The sequence below is a fragment of the Taurulus bubalis genome, assembly GCF_910589615.1.
Source record: "Taurulus bubalis genome assembly, chromosome: 17".
Taxonomy (NCBI): Eukaryota; Metazoa; Chordata; class Actinopteri; order Perciformes; family Cottidae; genus Taurulus; species Taurulus bubalis.
The window spans coordinates 22,694,517-22,707,841 of NC_136605.1; the positions used below are offsets into that span (position 1 = coordinate 22,694,517).

General features: G+C 44.6%; 1 protein-coding gene across 1 annotated transcript in view; it reads left to right on the plus strand.

Moving 5' to 3' along the window:
- Positions 1–13,325, plus strand: part of grin2ca (glutamate receptor, ionotropic, N-methyl D-aspartate 2Ca) — a gene marked incomplete at both ends in the record, with an annotated part of 44,580 nt that overhangs the window by 21,472 nt on the left and 9,783 nt on the right. Inside the window, 2 exons of the mRNA XM_079232933.1 lie at positions 950–1,161; positions 10,550–10,718. Of these exons, the coding sequence (XP_079089059.1) occupies positions 950–1,161; positions 10,550–10,718 (381 nt within the window). The remainder of the gene's footprint in view (positions 1–949; positions 1,162–10,549; positions 10,719–13,325) is intronic.

Sequence of the window (13,325 nt, forward strand, 5' to 3'; positions counted from 1 at the left end):
ACTCAACCAGAACGGATGCATGGACAGAAAGATGCTTTAGCGTCTGTTGGTCCCCCTGCAGATCAGCGTGATGATCTGATGGGGTTACCGATCTAGGAAATGAATAATTCATTACATGTTTTGTTTTCCATAGTTGATGATTTCATTTTATTATTTTTGTTGCTGCTGCATTGTTAATAGGAATCCCAGAGTATTTGTTTTGTGAATAATTAATCTTAGTAATAACATTTCAGCCTTAATTAGTTCCTCGTTGTGTTGAATCAGAACTGTGGAATGTTTTCTTGATGCATCGCCTCTTTTATTACATGAAAACATGTAAATAAAAGCCGCCTGCAGTCTGGATGCTTATGAATGCAAACAGCTGTAATTTCCTTTTCTGAGTCATGGCAGCCGAAGCTTCATTTAATAATAAGCCCGTCTGATGCGGCATGAAGTCAACAATCATCGGATGAGTTGGTGTTTTAGCTAATTGGGGTCCAATTGGCCCTCTGCGACCTTGACTCCTTAATGCCCCGCCTGAGTCAAAGCTTTGGAACACGTCCTAAACAGGTCACGGCTTATCCAAATAAATGTTTAATTTCAGATCTTGATTACGTATTAGGCTCGCTTGAGCGCTCATTTCCCCACAACATCCAATTAAAATTAGCTAACTGGTAATATGGCACGAGGGTGGAATTGCTTTCGTTGCAGTCTAAGTTGCTCTCTCTGCATCCCCAATGACCGGGAAAACAATTTCCTCCGAACTTGAAGCCCTCCTCGCTGCCGCCATGTCCAGATGCACAGATCAGGAGGATGCTCGATAGCGACGTATCCGGTCAGAGACTCGGAGGCAGCTGCATAAAGATCGGAGGTCGAGATAAACAGCTCTGAGGCGCACAAGACGCGGTACGGTGAGCATGTGGAGTTTTCTACGCAGATGTCTCACCTCCTTCTCTCTCGACTCCTCCAGGTGGGGACCTTCGAGATGGGCATCATGCAGATGAGGTACCCGGTGTGGCCGCGGTACGGCTCCTACCTGGAGCCGGTGTCGGACTACCGGCACCTGACGGTGGCCACGCTGGAGGAGAGGCCCTTCGTCATCGTGGAGGCGGTGGACCCCGTGACCGGCACGTGCGTCAGCAACACCGTGCCCTGCCGGCGGCAGTCCAACAAGACGGAGACGTGAGTGATGCGACGCGGAGATCGACTCACGGCGTCAAACTTTAAACCTCAGGGTCGGATGACTCATTTTGAACCATTTTGTATTTCTAATTAATGTGATTAGGTCAAGCTGACACACTGAAACTCAAAATGGCCGCCTCATAGTCGTGTGTTTCCATCCAACAACACGTCAAGTTGCAGTTTACATCCCCATCCGTAATTTAGCGTAAGAATTCTTGAGTTATGGTCAAAAGCTGTTATTGTGAGGTCACAGTGATCTTTAACCACCGAATTATAATCAATCCAAGTGGACGCGTGTGCTAAATATTAAAGGAGTTCCTTCAAGGCTTCCTGACTTATCACGTTAATGAGAAGGCATACAAACAGCTGTTGCCTTTTTACTGAGATTATCTTTCACACCATACTTGTAATCTGTAATAACTGAAGTTTCGGACCAGCAGATGCTGACGAATATATATAACGCAGACCTGCCAATGCACATTCTGCACTTCTGTCTGGACTCAAGCGATGTGACGCAGCGCCATCGCTTCGCTAGATGCAATATGTGGAGGTGAATATCACACACGTGCCCAGAGAGGCTTCACAATCTGTCCAGCGTCCGACATCATCCGCCCTTTGGACCCTCGCATCAGAGGAGGAACACTTTTAACTGGGAAAAGAAAGAGATGGAAGGTTGTCTCTCCTTCAGCCCGTTGAACCACCACAGTGCACCAGCGATGTGACAGTTGGTGCTGGTTTCATTACCAAAACACATCCTTGGCCGAGAGCAGACACGCAGCCAGCTGTGAGCCAAGTCTCACTTTGGCAAGTTACCGTTGGCGTTGCCAGCTAATTAGCTCAAGCTCATTTGTGATTAAAAAAACAACAAAAACAACATTCAGCAACGGCAAAGACAAGAACCTGCTGCCGGAGTGTTTCTGACACAGCTCATAAAAAGACTAAAGAAGAGGAGGTTTGAATAAAAGAGAATTTTGTCCTTGATCTTGGATGGATGGATTGATATATAGATATATAGATGGATTGATCTATAGATGGATAGATATATAGACAGATAGATGGATTGTATTGTCCTTGGAGGGAAAGTAAATATATTATTATTAAATGTATTTAAATTATGTCTTAAACTATTGCAGTGTTTATTGTTATGCACCAATTACCGAGCCAAATTCCTTGTGCAAACATATTTGTCAATAGACCGATTCAGAAAGAAATATACCAGGCTGACATTGGGGTACATATGTATATGTATATATATATATATATATATATATATATATATATATATATATATATATATATATATATATATATATATATACATACATGAAAGACAATTCATCTAGATTTACCAAACCATCTTAAGTCAAGAAACCATTTCACAGAAACTTCACACCAGCGTCCCACATGCACTATCAAGTGTGAACATGCTCATCTTAATTGATTTCATATCTAACGCCAGAGCACCATTAGCTCTGAGATGAAGGGCTCTTCCCCCACCATTAGCCCAGGCATGACTTCTTATCACTCAGCGAGGTGAGATACTCATTAGGCCGCTCGGCCCGAGTGTGAAAAACCACGGGACCGCCCCGTGACCCAATCAGGGAAATATATGTGCTGCATGGCGGGGTATCAATTAGATGGGGCGATTAGGCCGTGTCATCCATCCTGAACACCTAGAGACTGATATTGGTGTTCATTAGCGGGGGGCGGGAGCGCCGGCCATTATCCATTACTGACAAACGTGTTAACGAGATGAGGGGAACGCCAGATGAGGATCACGGCCCTTCAGGGTTCTGCAGGACCGGAGTGCTTCATCGCTCATGCCCACCACGTCGTCCTGCCGGTACGCAACGTGCATAACTGATCGCACAACGGAATATTATTAATGGAGCTGCAAAAAATAATCTAAGGCAGAAGGAGATAAAGTCAATAAGAAGTGAATTAGGTAATCTTTGGTCAGCTGAAGGAGGAACCAATGAAGGGGAAGAGGTAGAGACGCGTCTTCAGGCTTCAACCTGTCTAAAGATACATCTCTGTTTATGGTGAGCGTCTTTAATAACGCTCATCGGTTATTACTATATCGTGCTTAGATTTCATTTGTTTTAATTTGAGTCTGTCAAATGACCCATTACGACCACCCAGACCCCAAAGTGACCTCTTTAAATCACTTATTTCATCCCTCCAAAAGTCCATTAACCAATAATATGCTATCAATACTGATGCAAGGAAAGAAAATTCCTCCAACGCAGCATAAAACCAAAGTGTCCTTGGGCAACATGAGGCATCGCTGTGTGGATGAGCACGACTGCTCTGTGACCATTTCACACAGTGGTGTCCGATCTGTGCTCTGCATCTGCCGACGTGACGAGTTCAGGTTCTGGAAAGAAGAAATGGTATCGAAGCATCTCTACTTGTGGGTCTCCTTTCTCAACAGCCCTCAACGTCCACAACTCAGACCCACATCAGTGCTTTCTAAACAGGGAGTCATCCGTCATGCAGGTTCTCCATTTCAATCCCTCAGCCCCTTCAAGCCTCTCCGTTCGGCCAGCCTGGCAGACCATCTGTGTAGTTCGCTCATCCGTCCTCAGAGAGGCCTGATGAACAGCCAACAGAGCCAGACTTGGCTAAAGCGGCTCAGAGCAGTTAACACAAGCGCTTCCCTTCGGGTCATGTGTGTTCTCCAGCGGGATCCAACACATTCACAAGCTCTTACTGCTTTATTACTGCCGGCAGACTCCTGAGCTTTATTCAGAGGTAATGCCCTGGTGAAGGTATTGACCTGGGAAGATAATGTCATCATACATTAACTGTGTTTAATGGGAGCCAGATCATGAGTTGATTTAATCAAAGTGGAGGGCGTTGCAGCTAGAGATGAGCTCCCCGGAGCCTCAGAGCCTCAGAACCAAGACGAGGCACCAGAAAGCTGCAGCAAACAACTTTGTTTTGGAAACTGTAGTGTAGCTTTGCATTGTGTCACTGGGAGGTCAGGATGCTGCTCATATGTGGAGGTGGTATTCTCCAGTGTGCCAGCTGGTTAGACACGTTGACAGAGACCGTATGACTCATACTGACGAGTAAAGATGTTCCCAAACCTTAACGGCTACGTTTGAGCATGAAAGGAGGGTTTAGGTGGGGTGCTCCGTATCGACACAATCCAATATGGTCCCTCCTGATCTGATGAAAGAAAGCATATCACGTTACTTATGAGCAAACTGGTAAAGACGATGCAGAGGCCTTTAAGGCATCTATCCAGGGAGCTCATTATTATATATAATATGTATATAATCCACCAATGCATAGCCCCAGAGCCCCCAAAATGGGGGCTAAAAAGCCTTATGTACCTATTGTTCCCCGTGTTCCAGTAGTCGTATGAACCCCAAATGAGTTATAATACTTGTGTTATTTTAAATGTTTTTTTTCTGAATTATTTTTCGGAAAAAAAGTTTATTTAAAAAAAAAAATGTATACCATATTTTCATAACTATGAACGTCCAGCATGATATGAGCAAGATTCCCCGAAAATGCCTCATCGAGCGGTCCCTGAGTTTTTCAAACTGTATGGTTCAGAGCATGAACAACATCCCACATACTAATATGACACATTTTGGAAAGATTAGGACCTAAAGAATTGGAATCTGCAACAAAAATCCCAATCCAACAAAGCATTGGCATGTTAGGAAGGATTTTCAGTCAAAAAACTGTGTCGTTCGGTGCAAAAATGGAAACGTTACTTATTTTATGCCAAAACATTGTCGGATTCAGGCATGCTGGGTAGAAAGGTGGGCGGACCAGGAAGGCCTCAGGACTCATGGACGTCCGCCGGAAAGAGAAGAAATAAAACTCTGTTCGTTTTGTGACTTTACAGGTACTAACAGGGGTTATGAATGAATGCATTGCTTATATCTGCTCCAGTGGAGTCAGCAGCAGATGGGCCGCTTCCAGATGGGAATGTGTCTTAATGAGGAGCTGCATGTCGGCCATGCTGGTGACCAAATGGTCGATCATGATGTCATCGCAAAATCCAGCTGCAGACCTTTGTTGCATGTCCTTCCTCCTCCTCACTTCTAAACGGTCCACTAGTGAATGAAGGACCAAACATACTTTAAAAAGAGGAGACTGAACATCCTGCTTTTAAAACAACAGTAAGAGTAAACACACTATGCAATAAGTCTGTGTCGTGGACATGTTGCTTTTCTTCTAATTAACTAGCGACCCTTCAAATTGAAGTTGTGTCTTCTTCTGGTCCCGGCAGATTGGAACAGTTTCAGTCTCTAAAAATGTGGCGGATGTGCAGCCTGGCAGCCGGGGAGTGGAGCGGCACTTTGAGTGAAAAAGCTTTACCACTTCTTTAAGAGGTCAATACTTCAAGAGCAGTGAGAATGTTGTCTCTGTAAATGTTCTCGCGGAGGGACGTAACCATCCCAGAAGCAGCTTCCAAACATCTCTCTAAAAAAAATGTCGACGCTTTGAATAAATAACCCGACTCGTTTGCGACGACCCCAAAGATGCATCTAAAGCGACTGGCAGCCGACGTGAGGCCGAGCCCTGGCCCCTGGCATCTGGTGAGCCGGGGATGTTGGGGCCGCTGTGTTTACTCGCGGTCTGCTGTGGCAGCCTTGTTTTCCTCTAAAGTGTTCATTCGTCGCGGTTTGTTGTGGCCCGGCGCCGCCTCGCCTGTCCGTCTCATTGCCTCCTGGTTCCTGACGTGGGCGCAGAGTCCATTAGCCTGGAGGTCTGGGGGAGGTGACGGGGTGACGTGTCATTAGTGCTCCCTGCATCGCGCCCATGGCTCACTGGCTCGCTGCCGCATCGCCTCACACTGCACACCGTGTGCGCCGTGGAGGTGTGGGTCTGTTTTAGGTTTCCTCTGAAAGCAAAGAGACGTTCAATGTTGGACCATAACCTTTCTTTGGAAGAATAACAAACACAAGAAATGGATCAAGTGTGTCCACGACCGTGAAGCCAAGATGAAGGAGAGACAGGAATGCATCCCTCTCACGCAGCAGTGCATTCATTCATTCATTCATAAGCTCTGCCTCACCACACAATGGGCTCCTATCGGTGCAACGGCCTGTTTTCAAGTTAAACTACAACCTTGTTTAGAGATGTCGATGGTTCACCATTTTTCGGTTTACCATGACTGTCTATCGAATCATTTAAGGTCTATCCGTTAATTTAACATATGACGTATAACGTCTGTGCCACGATCTTCTTACGTATGATGACTTACAAGAAAGTTAATATTAAAGTAGGTTTTTGCCTTCAAATGTCAGGCAACACCTGTCAATTTCCGCTTGTTATATGCATACATGAATTATGTCTTCTTTTTGCAACCAGGCGGCAACCTCCGCAAGTGAAGCCAATATGGAAGTATCTGACCACCAGGGGGCGACTCCTCTGGTTGTATAGAAGTATATGCTTCATGTGTTAAAGCTGCATTCTCTCTCCTGTCCACCAGGGGGTGACTCTTCTGGTTGTATAGAAGTCTATGCTTCATGTGTTAAAGCTGCATTCTCTCTCCTGACCACCAGGGGGCGACTCCTCTGGTTGTATAGAAGTCTATATAAATGACTCTACTTCTCTTGATGTATTCCCTCAGTAAACATTGTAAACATGAGTTTATGTCTCAATCTCTAGTTTCAAGTCTTCTTCAATACAGCATGATGTTCATTTAGTAAATTATGGTCATTTAGAGTCAAACAGACCATAAAGCAGGGGATGCTTTAGGGCGGGGCTACAAGGTGATTGACAGGTCGACACCAGAGACGTATATGCCGCATCTCTACATCATTCCTCCACGGTCCAAAAATGGTCACTTCCGTGAAAAAAAAACACGATGGCCACGGCCGTAATCCAAGTTGGCGGTGGCCAAAACAAACCAACAGGTCTTTGTTTGCACCCGGAGACGTCGCCCCCTTCTGGTCATTAGAGAGTAAGTTTAGTTCAAGGCTCCTCTCCTCACAACGGGATGCCCATCAGCCAGCACTGAGCTATCAACGAAACACCAAAAAAACAACTGAAATCCCAGTGAAGCAACAAAAAAATCCTCAAATATCCGTTAAAACATAAAATACTTGTTCCTCTAAATCAGAGTACAGGATGTTTCACAGGCCACTAAACTAGACTGCACTCACATCACCTGCGTCATCCCATTACCGCTAAAACTGAGGGACATTTTCATCCCCACATTCCTGGTAATCCTGCTGATAAGTAAGGGGAATTGATTTCAGCCTCACGTCAGCCGCTCTCACTCTGTATGCGCAGCCGGAGCTCCGTCTGAAGAGCAGCGCTGGAGTCTTTATTTCATTATTTGTTTGGTCGGGTTACTCCGGCAGCCTGGCATGTGGTAGGTATTACACTGTCCTCATTAAAGCTCTTTAGCATACTGTAGTACGCCACAACATCCAAGTCTGGGTCAAACTGTCTGGGGCTCGGAGGAGAGGGGATGTGAGGGGAAACCGCTGTTTCTGAGAGAGACAATTAAATAAATACAAGAAATAGAGATATCTGCAGCGTTGATGCTGGTCTGGATAGGATAAAGGAAGGCACAGAACCAGAAGAGGAAGCTGTTGTCTGAAGCCGTCGTGGTGATGTCTCCTCAGTAAAGACAGTTTACTGAGACGTCACATTTCTGGGTGTTTGTGGTTTTCATCTTAGGAATCAGTAGAAATACGAGGGAACAACTAATTAGCACCGCCGGTGAGCAAAAGATCAATAATCACATCTCGTTTTTTGCTTTATTGACAAAAATCACAGTTTTTGCATTAAAGGCTCAATCAGTTACCAAGACTCACGTATACATTTTCACTGAAAAGCAGCTCAATAAAAAATGAATTGCAAATTATACATGTAATCTTGTTAAATGTAGTGTTTGTTGAGAAACTTGAGGCGGATCATCAGGTATTAATAATACATTCACAAAAAAACAGGTATGAAGGAGTGAATGTTTAGTTACATGGGATATTTGTAATCTCGAATCGTGGAATTCCACTGGTTATGATGAACTGCTGCATGTCTGATATGATATCTCTGCATTTACAGTAAGAGGTACATATAAATAAATACAAATACTTTGCATCCCTCCAGACACCAACAACAGTCCACAGAAAAGTCCACTGAATAAAAAACGGAGAAACAATAACATCATTAAATGGCCGAAACTCCGTGTTGCACCGAGCGGTTATTAATCTGGTTATTGATCTGGTTATTAATCTGGTTATTGATCTGGTTATTAATCTGGTTATTGATCTGGTTATTACACGTGTTGAAGTCGTAACTTTTTTGTCAGCTCACATGTTGAAGCTTGAGTCTTTGAGTCCAAACGATCCGGCCGAGAGGTTCAAACTCGTCTGCCTTTTTGTTTGTTTGTGATTAATTCACCACGGATTTGTTTTGGTCCGTCCATCTGTCCGTCCATCTGTCGCCGTGACATCACGCACAGGCCTGTGGAGCCGCTCCAACACCCCACCCACACCACCAACACCAACACCACCCACACCACCAACACCTCCACCACCCACACCACCAAATACCACCCACACCACCAACCCCAACACCACCCACACCAACAACACCCACACCCCCAACAACCCCAACACCCCAATCACCACCCACACCAACCACATCGACACCACCCACACCACCAACACAACCAACACAACCACCACACCACCAACACCGACACCACCACACCACCAACACCGACACCACCAACACAACCAGCAACACAACCAGCAACACCACCAACACCTCCACCACCCACACCACCAACACCGACACCACCCACACCACCAACACCGACACCACCCACACCACCAACACCGACACCACCCACACCAACCACATCGACACCACCCACACCACCAACACCGACACCACCCACACCACCAACACCTCCACCACCCACACCACCAAATACCACCCACACCACCAACCCCAACACCACCCACACCAACAACACCCACACTCACACCACCCACACCCCAACATCCCCAACACCCCAATCACCACCCACACCAACCACATCGACACCACCCACACCACCAACACAACCAGCAACACCACCAACACCGACACCACCAACACCGACACCAGCAACACCACCAACACCAACACCAGCAACACCACCAACACCGACACCACCAACACAACCAGCAACACCACCAACACAACCAACACAACCACCACACCACCAACACCGACACCACCACACCACCAACACCGACACCACCAACACAACCAGCAACACAACCAGCAACACCACCAACACCGACACCACCCACACCACCAACACCGACACCACCCACACCACCAACACCGACACCACCCACACCACCAACACCGACACCACCCACACCAACCACATCGACACCACCCACACCACCAACACCGACACCACCCACACCACCAACACCTCCACCACCCACACCACCAAATACCACCCACACCACCAACCCCAACACCACCCACACCAACAACACCCACACTCACACCACCCACACCCCAACATCCCCAACACCCCAATCACCACCCACACCAACCACATCGACACCACCCACACCACCAACACAACCAGCAACACCACCAACACCGACACCACCAACACCGACACCAGCAACACCACCAACACCAACACCAGCAACACCACCAACACCGACACCACCAACACAACCAGCAACACCACCAACACCATCACCACCAACACAACCAGCAACACCACCAACACCATCACCACCAACACCACCACCATTCACCACCTCGTGTTTCAACATTAGAGATCTTTGGTTTCTGTGGTTTGTAAACTGTTTTTGTAGATAAAAGTATTGTTTTATTTTGTTTATACGACCAACACTGAGGTATTGTGTTAACTCGATCATTGAAACTCACCCAAATACTGTGCTTTAGATGATGGTGATACACTTTTGGTTTTACCCAGATCATGTTGATCAATTATGAACTTAAAATAAAAGGGTTGGCAAAACTATGAGATAAAAAGACACATTTTAAAGCAGAATAATTGCATTCCATGATACAGGTGTTTGTGATTACCGGGAGATGTAAACTAGCGGGGTCTAAACTAAACTGCAGTGGACCGTTGAAGGTTTTAATTTATCTTTTCTGGAGATATCGAACATATGGAAATATCGCTCAATATTTCACATTACGCCGTTTTATCCATTTCCAAATTTGAGCCTTGATGGTACTTCCAAATAATACAAACAACGTATTGGATATAATAATTGGTGATTTCCCTTTAGTTGACGATGCAAAATGAGACTTTAATAGCATCATTTATAACAATGAGAACTCAGAAACCAATGAAAACCGTGAAGAATAAGTTTCACCCAAAGAGTTTCACGTCCTCTGTTTCTGTCTCTCTGCCCCTCAGCATTGTGGGTCACAGCGAGCCGTACACTAAACTGTGCTGTAAAGGCTTCTGCATCGACATCCTGAAGAAGTTGTCCCGCACCATAAAGTTCTCCTACGACCTCTACCTGGTCACCAACGGCAAGCACGGCAAGCTGGTCCGGGGCATCTGGAACGGGATGATCGGAGAGGTAGGACCTTTAATTCAAGTTAACTAGTGTTCGTGTTCACGCTGTGCGCTGCTTCTCCTTATCGCCGGAGGGAAATATCCACCGCAAAAGGTGCAAAACATACGACTAAAACTTCATGGAAAGAACATTGTAAGATGACTATGATGAAAAAACAAACAATCAGTCCAAACACAATGTTTCTATTGTGGCAAAGGTAAAGGACTATTTGAGGATATCTGTTGGCCCTCCATCTTCCGCCTGACGCCATGTGAATGCAGCATGGAGGTTGTTTTCATTTGTTAGATTGAACTCTTTTACAGATACTTTGTGGCCCACAACACTAAATAAGCTGAATCCAATGTGCACAGAAACTTCCATGAGACGCGAAACAATGAAAAGAAGCCACGAAACGGACTAATGCAGTAATGCATGAGAGTTATTGCAGGATGGTTCTGATCGTTTATCACGGAATGAAGGAACGACAGACGATTACTTTTCCTTACATCAATATCAAGGCAATTGTAACTAACTTACTATCTGAACTAAGAGGCTATAAAATGCATCGATAGAATCTTCCCTCTGCTGAGCATTAAAAGATGTTTCTGGTCAAGTGAATTCATTTCTTAATTACAAACCAGTATTTCAGTGATGGAACTCGTCCTGGATATCCAATCTCATGTGACCGATATGGAACAAAATGAAAATAGAAATGCCAAAACTAACAAGGCACAGAAAATGGGAACTTTTTCTCTGTAGAATGGGCCAAACTCTAAATAATCTAGATCCTACGTGTCCTGTTCCGTATCTTTGATAGCATCCTCCCTGAGACTCTTCAATGTCCTCATAGAAACCAGGTTATTAGGCTACTTGGCTATGTATTGATCATTGATCTCAGAACCTTTGGGTTCGACATGCATGTTGATCGATGGTTCTTGCAGCCAGATATTCTCTCCCAGCCGACATTATGAACTATAAACCTCCGTCAAGAAAAACTTGACTTCAATCATTGAGACGTAGAACCCGTTTAAGTAGCAACAGAAAGTAGCAACAGAAAGTAGCAACAAAACTACAATATTCATAACACCTTCTGAGGGAAAGAGAAGATACAAGTAATTAATTCTTTCATGATTTCATCATGTCTCAATCAGTTTCCTTATCAATGCAATCAGAAACCCTCAAATAAAAAAGCATGCATGAAAGCAAATCTTTATCTTAACGTTGATTACTTTTTAATGTTATCCAAGTAAACCCAACGATGTGGTATTAAGCTTAAAAAGCAAAGCGTATCATTTTCTTTGATAATGAGCAAAACAGTGTGAGTTACAACACGATAAGATAAGAGGGAAATCAGTGTGAACGCCTCAGACGAGGCTTTTTCACCTCGGCTACACACAACAACAACTAAAAAGCCATTATTCAGTCAAGAGTGACTTGGCACCAAGGTCATTGTGGAGGGAGGAGAAAGAGAGGAAGAGGAGGAGGAGGAAGAGGAGGAGGAAGAGGAAGAGGAGGAGGAGGAAGAGGAAGAGGAAGAGGAGGAGGAGGAGGAGGAGGAGGAGGAGGAGGAGGAGGAGGAGGAGGAAGAGGAGGAGGAGGAAGAGGAAGAGGAAGAGGAGGAGGAGGAGGAGGAGGAGGAGGAGGAGGAGGAGGAGGAGGAGTCCTCGTGAATAATCTCCGCAGTTGGAGGATACAACATTAGCCGGCCAGTATTTGTCCCTTTTTTTCCCAAGAATCAGAAGGCCATTGAGCTCAATGAGGCGTCTTCCTCCAGAGGAGCCGACGGCTGGATGAGGAGGAATGAGTCTGGACTGTAAACCTATCAGGAGAAAAAACTCTGGGAACGGCTGGAGACACAAATACTTAGTTATTCATTTATTTATTCAATATGTTTTTAGTTTTATTTCAATATTGTGCACAATGAGGTGTAGTCAGAGGGGCGTTGGATCTTTGGAGATCTGCCGTGAAATATTATACCACATACTTACATATTCAATTATCAACTTATTTATTTTATATTCATATAGATATTTTATGGATAGATATTTTATAGATATTTATTTTATAATTTGTTATATTTTTAACATTTATTATATTGTTTTATTTTGTATTGTATTTTTGTTTTTTGTTTATATATATTTTATTATATTCATTTTATATTAATTAATTTACTCATATTATATTTATAAATTTGTATATTTTTATGTTTACGTATTCATTTTATATATTTTACATTTATTGTGTACTCATTCATTTTATATGTATTTATTACTTGTGTAGTTATTAAATGTCTTTTGTTGTATCTCAATATTGTGCACAATGAGCCAGTCCAGTGAGCCTGCTGTGTTTAATTCCACTTCCTGCTTGTAATATTTATCATTAGACGCCTTATGTAACGTGCATTATGCCATATGCAGCAATAGCTCACAATGCATTAGAGATGCACTAGATTACACGATGCATTGGTGGGAAAGGCTGGACAGCGTCAGATGAAGGCTTTGAGCGTCCAGCAGGAACAGAGAATCCTCCTCAGGGACGGAGTGCTGCTCCACTGATGGAGGAGATTTATCTCAAAGGTCAGCGGTGGACGTCCCGCTGATGCCGGGTCAGATTTATGACGACGGGCCGACT